The following is a 10,875-nucleotide window of genomic DNA, read 5'->3' as shown; positions in this document are numbered from 1 at the left end:
TATTATGACTTTCAATCCTTGGTACATTGATCCTTTAATAAACTAAATTAATAAGTTATTTGAAAGCTTATGTTGTTCTTAGTCTTTCTCATTGCCATTTATTCATTACCCTAGGTGGTAACGCGGTGTCCCTGGACCGTACTCTGATTTTATATCTGAAATTCTCAGATTTTTGATCAGACAGTGCTTAGTTGCTGCCGTTAAAGCGACGACAAGACCCAGTAATGTATTGTTAGTTTTTTCAGCTTCCATCGTCGCGGTCGGGATGTTGAAAATGAGCACCTTAGTAAGGTGATCTTATCTCATTAATGGACTGCAATTGGCTCTGTCAGAGTTTGCTCAGAATAAAACCAAGCTAGTTGTTTTTAGTCCAGATTCTTGGACTCAGTTCTCATCATTATTGGCATTGATATTGAGGCAGTTTAGTAGTCGCTTCCGCGCAAGGAATCCTTTCTATCTGACATTACTTGATAAACTTTTGACATTGTGCTATGTTAATGTGGATTATAGCACCTTAGGAAAACTTGGGACTCACAGCAGATGTCGTATCTGACGGTGCTGTAGCTAAATTTAAGGGGGAGCGGAGGAGGACCGTGTGTTTAATTCAGGGCTGCCCAAAATAACAGAGGACTCCGTAATCGGGTGCAAATGCACTAGTAAACAAGGCAGCTAACAATTGGTTCCTATTAGCTGACTCTGCCAAATGAAGTGTTGGTGGTTGGTGTTTACTGTTCCACTTAGTACGGGCAGCTTGGACCACTGGTGCCCTGTCCGCCGCTAGCAGCAACTTAGTGGTTAGGCCCTATAGGCTACGTGAAAATGTATCAGACACTCTTTGAACATGGGAGGTTGATATGGCTGCTACTCCACCTCCTCGACCGGTGTCTCGAGGAATGTGTATATTAATATGACTGGTGGCGGGGGGGGTGTAGCAGTAGTGTGCACTGTCAAAAGATGCCAAATGAAGTTAAAGGCATTCACCTACAATTCTGGATCAGTCAAACAGGCAGAGTAAGGCCCAGTCTTAGAAGCCATGCAGGGCTATACTTGGCATTTAAAGATGATTTGTGTTGATGGGAAGGAACATTGTCATTTTGTGTGTCACCAGATGCAGGCTGCGTCTCAGGGCAGCAAGTTCGAGGCAGAGATTCGAGAGGAAAAAGAAGAACGCAAGAGACAGGAAGTGGAGAAAAAACAGAGGCAAGCTGCCTTCAAGCAGCTGCAGTCCACCTTCTGCTCATGACCCGCCACGGGAGGCAGATAACAGTCCTGGCACAGACAGACAGGTTTTAGAAATGCTTCACGCTCCACTTATATTTTAACTAATACCATCGCTCAGAATTTGGCACTTTATAACTAAAATAGAAAGAATAGCCACTAAAATTCTTGAAGGTAGTTGATAACACGTCACATGCATTATATATTCATACCAGGCTTCCTGCAACTGTTATACAGAAAACAATAAGGCAAAAACACCACTTCAGACATATAAGCAAATATTTAGTTTAATAAACTCCCAAATTGCTGGAAATATCATATTTATTGTGCATTTCTGTGGGTTGTTTTTTTCTTTGTATTTCTCTGTACAAGAACTGGAAGTTTTCACCTTAAGAGAATGTTAACTTGTTTAGGCTAAGTGAAGCTGTATTCAGTATGTTGGTTATGTTTTTAATTACACATTACACTTTAGTCATGGTTTGTGTCATAGGTTTCATCCTCACCTTGTTAACACTGTTACAATGAGTAATTAAATAACTGTATCAGTATAGTATAATGGTAGGAAGTATCAACATCATATACTGTGGCAAATTGAGCCTTATGCAACTTTGGCCACTGATCTTGATTCTGATCCGACACTGAACAGGCCATACTGTAATTGGCTCTCATTAACAGTACGCAGTCTGTAGACTGAAGTCTGGACCAGCTTTTGATAATGATTTGATCCACTAAAAGGTGCACTCCCTGGTTTTGTTATTGCGCCCCAAATCCCCAGATGACCACTAAAGCTCAACTGTGAACTTCCAAACCAGGGAGGTTATCTTTAAAGGAATAATTCATCATTTTGAGAATTTTTTGTTTGCTTTCTTTCTGGGTGTGAGACGAAAAGACTAATATCATGTCTGCGGTTTAGGTACAGAGCTGGAGTCAGGATGTGGATAGCCTAGCCTAGCATCTAAAGCTCACTAAAATGTTGTATCTTGTTTGTTTTATCTGTACATAAACATGGTTTTTAAAACAACAGTGAAATACACATTTCTATTACAAATTAGCAAGATTGGCTTAGCAGGAAATTGGCCATAACTCATTAACCGTTTGTCCAATCAGCCAAAGGGGCTGATGGTGGCACACAGTATTAAACTGGCTGACGTGACTTTGCCTGGCATTGTGAAACTATAAATTTGGCCCTAAGCTGCTTCCTTCTGTTGAGTACCAAAAGGTTTGAAACCGCTTAATGCTACATGTGGCTATGTTCAAATGTATACTAATGGACAGAAAAAACACAACAGACATGAGACTGGTATCAATCTCACTCTCAGAAAGAAAGTTTTTCCCTTAATGTTAAACCTAGCAAGAGCAGACTGCTTCCATTAAAGCATGCTTACCTCTCACACCAGGGTTCGTCAACCTTGGCTTGTGATTCTATTTTTAGGATCTAAATTCTCATGACCCCAGCATTTAGACAGTGGATACATTGTCATGTGAGTTTTAGTATGGTGTAGTTTAATGAGCATGCAATGCATGCAATGCAAATGTATAATATAAGCTAGAGATTCTAATAGATTTTACATCAATTTAGCTTATGTTCCACGTGAAATAGAACAATATTAGAAATCTCCTGGGACTGTGTGTGCATAGCGAGTGGGGACTTGCAAGAGACAGATTTTTAAAGTCTTGTCAGAGCCCTCGAAAAAACAGTATCCCACAAAGCAATGCTTGATATCAACTTTGATTAGACCTTCCTTCCTTAGTAAATGCCTGGATCTTTAATACTCCACAGCCCCAGTTTGTAACACATGCTGACAAAGCTCCTCCAGACCCTCAGATGTTGTACAACTGTTTTCACGTGCTAATAGGATAGTACCAAACTAATGTTGCTGTGTAAAATCAGTGGAGTGCCCCATTAATGTGCTTACTCAGTCATTCATATGCATACCGTGTGCTTAATCTGCCCACTGTCCACTCCAGTTCTCATCTGTGACTGTGAACTTTTACCATCTGAGCTTATGTAAGCATTATCTATCTCTTTAAAGTTGACATCTTAATACTGAAAGCATCAGAACCACTGACCACTGTCTACATGTAGTTTACAAATGAAGCATTTTGCCTGAATTTGGACCATTCCAATTATCTCAGCGCCTGTTACGATGTACTGATCACCTGTATAGGCTTTATTCTTTCCTTGAAAAGGGATTCAGCTGTGGATTACTATCAGTCACAGCATGCCACAAACTAAGACATGTAGCAATTCCCTAAAGGAGCAGGTCTTAGTGAGAGAACAACACGGACTGAGACCAGAACCAGCTGCAAAATGCAGTTTGTTTCTCCCTAAGGTGTCAGTCCAGCTGCCCACTCAATACATCTCCAAGTGAGAAAGATAAGAGACATGCATCTTTCTTTATGATGTAGTCTCAGGAATCTCTGATATCTGTTCAACTTCTTTTTACAATAATGAAAAGCACAGGGTGGTGGGTGTGCTACAGACTCTACGTTGAACCACCCCTGCCACTGAGCCATATAGCTCAGTATATAGAGTGCACAGACTATTTTTGTAGTCTAACCCAGAAGTTAGCATTACCCTGGTTCCTTCAACAAAAAGTCAATAGGATTTTTCCATCGGACTTTGGATTATTGCAAAAAATAAACTTGCAAAGTTTATGATACTTACATGTTTTGATCAGCAAGATAATCTCACAAATGAACACCACTTTTATGAGTTTTGAAGCGTAGATGCAGTCGCCAAAAGTAAATTGCTAACGCTAAGGATATAAACAAGCTACTCTACCGTAAACTACTAAAATTGGAGTTAGAATAGTTTGCAAGAACGCAAGTATAAACATAAGGCTGTAAGGGCAGACTAGTGATAAGTCTGTTTGTCTGAAATGTCACCAACAACCTCTGTAGTCTCATTTAGCCATTTGTTAGCAACTACCTTTTTTAAGAGACAAAAGCTTCAAAATTCACAGGTGGAGTATTTTATGTCATAGAAAAAAACTACGTGAAAATCTCTTAAGCTTGTAATAACCACAGACCTTATTTTAGGCCATTCAAGAAACCCATTGACTGTGAGGAGAGGTAACAAAGACAGCAAGAGCTCAGCATGCAGCAGGTGTTATATCGGTAGCTTTGCTATGCAGCTATTTGTTTAACATTAACAAAGAAAGAGGACTGGAACAGCTAGTCTGGCTCTGTGTCCAAACTAAAAAATATACACCTACCAACAACTCTAAAACTCATAAAAAACACATTTTGTGGGGTTATGTACAGAAACTGTGGGGTTCAGTGACTGTGCACAGCGAGACAGGGTCTTATTGTCACAGTGATTTGTACCATAGTGCCTGTGAGACCAAATCCAAAACCTGTTATCACGGACTGTCCAACAGGGACACTGGGCAAATGGGTAAATTATTGACTCTGTTTGACCTGAATGGAACAGAACCTTAATTAGTATCATTGGTAACATCTGTGTTTACCCTACTATTTCATATCAAAATGGCTGCTATGAGGAAGCTCTATGGTAACTGTGATGTAGGCACTCAAGCTAAATGAAGTAATGGTCCTGTCACCTCCAAGCTTGTTTAGAAAATATTTATTTCATGTAATGTACACTGTACAAAGGCACTAAAGCATGTGAGATACATTGAGATCTCATCCTTCACAATCACATTTTGTGGAACATTTCCTCACTTATGTCTGAAGTTGCAACATGATTTCTGTAAACCATATAGATAACACACTGATGCTCTTCATATCGACAGCCTTTAAAGGGAAAATACTCCAAATACAAACACATATTTTCTACAACATTTATACTTTCTAACCTCCTAACTTTATTTGCTGAATCTAGAGACATTTATTATTGTACAAATTGAACATAATACATTAATTTCTGCTTTGAGTAATGATTTAGGCAATGATTTTTTCAATATAAAGGGATTAATCTACCATTAAATCAGCAGACAGTAACATTCTATCAGTCACTACTGAGCCATATATCATTTTATGCAGGTCAGTCTAATGTTAGATAGCTCACTTTAAGACATGGATGTCTTTGTTCCAAAAGACTTTCACTGAATAACAGTAGCCGCTTAATATTGACAGTGGAATTACAACCATCTGGTGGTTTGTTGTGATTGTCAGCTCATGTTGATTGTCCACAGTGTAATCCTTCAGTTCTGTTGCTGGTCCACAAACATCAGTAAAAGAAGTCATTGATCAGCAATAGGAATGGCCTTTTATAGAGATGACAGACAAGACTGCATTCTGTTGTCACTGCATTCTGTCCCTTCCTTATTGTTCTTTTAACATATCCAATATACCTTCCATACCTACTGATTCTATATTCAGTCTTACAGGGTTGGCACTAAGGCTTTCCCACTTAAAATGCATTCTGTGCTTACAATAATTCTCTTCACCTCAGTATCATCAAACAGTAAAATCCACTGGTGTAATGCATTGTTAAACTACAGCAATTTAACTATCAAATGCCATGAAACAATTTTTCTTAATGTTTATCTGTTGGTCGCTTGGTCCATCTGTTTGGTCCAGACTGAAATATCTCACAAACTATTAGATGGTTTTCAATGAACATTTGTACAGACATTCATGTTCTCCTCAGGATGTATCACACATACCTTTGTGGTCCATTCATGAGAACAACATTTCACTTTGTCCAATACTTTGGTTTATGACCTGCAACAGTAATGACATTCCATCAGCCTCAGCTGTACTGTGTTTAGTGCTAATTAGCAAATATTAGCATGCTAACACACCAAGCTAAAATGATGCAGCCATGTCCCCTATCTATTAACGTAAAAGGGAATGTTGTTAATTGGAACTACAGTTGGTAACTTACAAAATTGTTCTTTGTCATATTTGCTTTACTATATCCTGACAGTAGTAAAAAAAATCAGGTTATTCTTCCCAGGTCGTCAAATACAGTTAGAGTCTCCAAAAGTAACCTGGGAATGAGACTCAACAATGAACTGTCTTTCTTGGCTCTGATTGTTTTGTTGTTTTTTTTTGTTCAGGCATGGTGGATTCTTACAAATGTCATAAGGAACATGTACTACTGTCGCGAAAGTTTCAACAAATATGACAAAACATTATTTCATAAAAAATAACTACTGCAGCTTTAACGTACCTGTTGCTACTGAAGATATCAGTAAAATGTTGACTGGTCACTAAAATAGGCAATCTTGCAATACTATCCATTCATAGTGACAACAGCATTGTTATGTTAAGGCAGTTGTTACCAACCTTTTCCTTTAAGGGTCTTCCATCATTTAGTAAACTGACGACAGCTCTTTTATTTACCCTTTCCCTCTATCTCTGTTACAACATCAGTTCCGTCTTTTTTTCGTTTTTTCACCTCTCAAGCCAGATGCAGACACAATGTGATGACAGTGCATATGAAAATGACAAGTGTCCGAGAGGGCTCAACTTATAAGTCCAGACAGTGGACATTTGGATTGAACCATTGTCATTGAGAGCATGCTTACATTAACATTTAACTCAAAACATCATTGTGCAGATGGGGGCATGAGCACAGCTGCAGACTCAGTGTTGTCTCTTGTATTTCAGACAGCCAGTGGGTTTGACATGCATTACCAACAACACCATGACTTTGACTACAGTGAGAGGAGACATGATGTTTCATGTGTGTATAAGATGATTGTCACAGTGAAGTGACATGAACTGAAAGCAGTGACTGTCTGGAAGGAAGAAAAACACATTCAACAATGTAAAACACTATGGGATTGTGTATGGTGTCATTGTCCTTTAAATGTTTCAAAAGTGGGAGTGGTCAAGGCGGTTTCCTGATCCATCCATCCACTGTAATGTGCTTCTTATGGAAAATGGAAACGTTTATCAGTACCACCACTGTATCTGCCTGGTGCCAACCTTGTAATTACAATTCAGCATTACTCATGTCATAACTGGTTCTACCCCTTTAGTAGTCTTACACACTACCTCTTAACCTACAGGCATATATTTATTAAGTTTGAATGTAATACATCAAAATTTGTGGTTCAGAGTTTGAAATTAATACACCATACATAATCCAAATCTTAACTTGTATGTGAAGTTTAGAAAATTCATTTGTTTGTGAAACTGAACTGATCAAACTGAATTTCAATAAATTAAGGTACACATTTCAAGTTCAAACTGTGATGGAAGAATTCATTTTAGCTTTACCCACAAAGTTTAAATTAAAGTGACCACAAAACTCATGAAAAATGCCCCTATCTAGAGCCAGTGTTTGGTTTGTCCATTCTGGGCTACTGTAGAAATTCATTCTGAAGCAACAAAAACACAACGATTCTAATATGAGAATATTCAGCTGATAATACACTAATGAAAACATACCTATAAATATTATACTCTATTTCTGTCAGCATATGCTCCGAAAATGTTACACACTAGACCTTTAAAGTTACAATTTATCATTATTTTGGCCACTTTGGGACACATAACTGTCACATTATCATCTTACAAGTCTGAGCAACTTTGTCATTAATGTGGAGTTGTCCACCTGATGAATGTAAGTTCAACATTTACACTCTTTTACCTTTGTGGTCTCCACTGTGTTCACCAGCTTGTCTGTGTGTCTTTCTGTTGAGGGCTTTAGAGCTTTTTATTCAGTGTTTATGATAAAGGTTTGATTACAGGAACTGAATTTAAAATGGATTGTGCCACCAAAGAATTAACTAAATATTTTCAAATATAGCTTCATCATAATCGATCCAGTTATAAAACCTTACACTATAGTAAGAAAAATATAATTCATTTTGATTCAATTTAAAAGAAAACAGGGGTTCTTATTTTGGTAACTTTGTGCATCCGTTCTATCAGGTATGTCTGATAACATTGCACTCAGCAAGCTGAGATCCCAGAATGCAGGGACATTGCAGATGACAAACAAACTAGCCAAATTAGCTGCCACTTTATTTAAAAGTAAAGTGAGAACAAGCATAATCTGGCTAATAATCCCTCATTGGTGCAAACAACTACAGTAAGTACAGTAGGTCAAAGTCGAAGCAGAAAGTGGGCCTGTACTGTGACAGTTGTTTACAACAGACAGCCATTTTTACCATTCAAATACGATGTTTCTTGCCCCACTGGAAATATATTTTTAGTGATATAGCCATGTTGTGAGATGTCAGCTATTAACTTGCCGAGTATGTTATCATAATGTTATCAAAACTGATAGAACCAATGGCCAGAGCGACAAAAATAACACCCAACTTGTAAATAACAGCATTTGTTCCCACACAATTCCCAGAAGTGGTGCCCCCTGCTGGCCAGGCATTCCAACCAACTGCGTATATTGATGGGTGGGAAGCCAGTGGGGGATCATACCCTGGTTGTGACTCAAAGTGATTGGATGGAAGAGCTGCAGCACCCATGTCTGACATACATTTTAATTTCAAATTATTTGATTTGGTAATGAAATCTGAATTTAGGATTAAACAAGTACCTCCTCACAAAAATATCAGCTCCATTATTACCTTCTCCGCTTATCCCTCTGAAGCTCCCGCTGTCCCTATGAGACCTCACCTTCAGCCTCCTTACTCCATCCTGTCACTGCCATCCCCGTTGATCTGCACCACACAGTCCTTGTTCAAAGGCTCCTTTGAGTGGGCAGTGTCAAAGTGCTGGGTGTTCACCATGTATCTCCCCCGAGCATCCAGCACCAAGGCGGGGACAAAGCGACGGTCAAACTGGATTTCTTGACGCAGGTAGGAGGTCCTCTTCTGGCAGGAGTCGCCAGTTCCCTCCTGCAAAGCTGACAGGAAGACCACCAACTCAAAGTGATTGGACATGCCCTCACACAGGGCAGGGTAGAGGGGACTGCTGCGGTCCAGGGGATGGTAAAAGGTGAGTGGGAAAATGAAGAAGGGACAGGGCTGTTGGCCTAGATGATCCAAGTGGAAGTCCAGAGAGGTCTGGTGCAGGGCCTGACCTTCATGCTCCTCATAGAGCACAGCACTCACCTTTACATCCACCAGGGCTCGCTGCAGCAGGTTGGTGGCTCGTAGCATGAGGCACGTCTGGCCCTGGTGTTGGCCCACCACTGCCTGGGGGCTGAACTGGATGGCTCCTGCTCGCTTCTGGGGACGGGCAATCTTGGCTACAAATGCACCTGGTGGTTAATACAATGAGACTTCAATGTAATATGATGAGGAAATGTTTTGGCCTCGTTATTGTAAAATGTTTACCTCATGCTGCTTTGCAGTAAATCGTAGCAAAATAAATCAGATGTTATTTTCTTGTTTATTGATCTCCAACTAGGCAGCTGCTCTAAAGATTTACAATTTGGTTACAACAGGTATTAAACATGTTTTTTCCCCCTAAATGATCAGTGTCATCATCAGCACACATTCAAAGCGGCCTGAGTGGTGTCTACGGAGGAAGTTTTACATTAATCCAATTTGTTGTTTATTTATATGATTGTGTTGTTAGATCAAACCTTTCTCCTTTAGATACAGGCATTTTTGTCCTGTTGTTTTACAAACTAGGGGTCACCAGATAAATCAGAGGGGTTGGGAATACTACAGCTTGGTCAGTGGCCCTCAGCTTCAAAGTATTATGCTGTAGGTATCCCTCTCGCAACATTTAAGCAATGTCTACAACTTCCGGGGCAGTTACTTTCAAAATTAAGCTTGCATTTTTAATGTAGTGAAACGGTTGCAGTTTGGTTAGGTTTAGGCAAATACAGTTTGATAGTGACAGCTGAAGGTAGACAGGAAAGTGGGGTAAAGGGAGGGGATGACACGCAAGGGCGTGGAGGTCGGATTCGAACCCTGGGCTGCTACAGCAACTTGGTACATGGTCACCAGCTCTACCAGGTGAGATAACTGGGCACCCTTCACTTTCTTTTTCTAATTTTAATGGGCTATCAGGTGAGAAAATCATTTTGTAAAATGAAATAAATTCTACTTGATGTGAACACAGTGGAAAAATTATCGCTGTGGTGAGAACAGCCAATCATGCCATGAAAGTGACCTATGCCAAGTGTGTAGTAAACGCTGACCACCTACCTGTAATAAATTTTGAGAGATTTCATCATAAACCCTGCATCATTAAATAATGGGAAATAAAACTGGTTAAATCTGTCAACGCTAGGTTTATATACTAGGTTGTAGACCTTTGGAGAGCAGGTTTTGTCAAGAAAAACTCTTGGAAAGTGATTTTCTAAAAAGAGTGGGAACTCTAATAATTCTGACATAAACTCCTCATTACCGAGGCTGTAGCCAGTGTTGTAGAAACAATGAAGTCGTACTGAGACTGGTTACGTCATGGTCATATCAGAGAAGTTTCAAATAGAAATAAAGCTGCAAGCGGTGGTGAACGGGCCCTCACAATAGGCGGGGTGTGCTGCGGCCGTGTCACGTGCCGTCGTAACACATGTGGACCACAACATGAAAATTTCACGTACATCAGATCAAAATTGCCATGCAGCGCTTACTTCCTGTTGCCAGTAGGTGACGCTATCACTATAGGTGACGTTATCACTATATACCAATATTGTGTTTTTCTGTATTATTTGTCTTTTTAGTTATCCACCAATGTGTTTTTCTGTATTATTTGTCTTTTTAGTTATCCACCAATGTGTTTTTCTGTATTTTTAGTTATCCACCAATGCGTTTTTCT

General features: G+C 39.5%; 1 protein-coding gene across 1 annotated transcript; it reads right to left on the bottom strand.

Annotated features, from left to right (window-relative positions):
* Positions 1-7,953: 7,953 nt before the first annotated feature.
* kcnj13 (potassium inwardly rectifying channel subfamily J member 13) lies at positions 7,954-10,052 on the bottom strand. Its single transcript, XM_035680341.1, has 2 exons — positions 10,025-10,052; positions 7,954-9,364 (listed from the first exon to the last, which is right to left on the bottom strand). Exons 1-2 carry the CDS (start codon positions 10,050-10,052, stop codon positions 8,790-8,792), a joined length of 603 nt encoding a protein of 200 aa, XP_035536234.1. The 3' UTR covers positions 7,954-8,789.
* Positions 10,053-10,875: the final 823 nt, after the last annotated feature.

Source organism: Morone saxatilis, unplaced genomic scaffold (genome assembly GCF_004916995.1).
Source record: "Morone saxatilis isolate NCDOM2014 unplaced genomic scaffold, NCSU_SB_2.0 Contig8, whole genome shotgun sequence".
Taxonomy (NCBI): domain Eukaryota; kingdom Metazoa; phylum Chordata; class Actinopteri; family Moronidae; genus Morone; species Morone saxatilis.
This window is presented reverse-complemented; position numbering and strand designations above follow the sequence as displayed.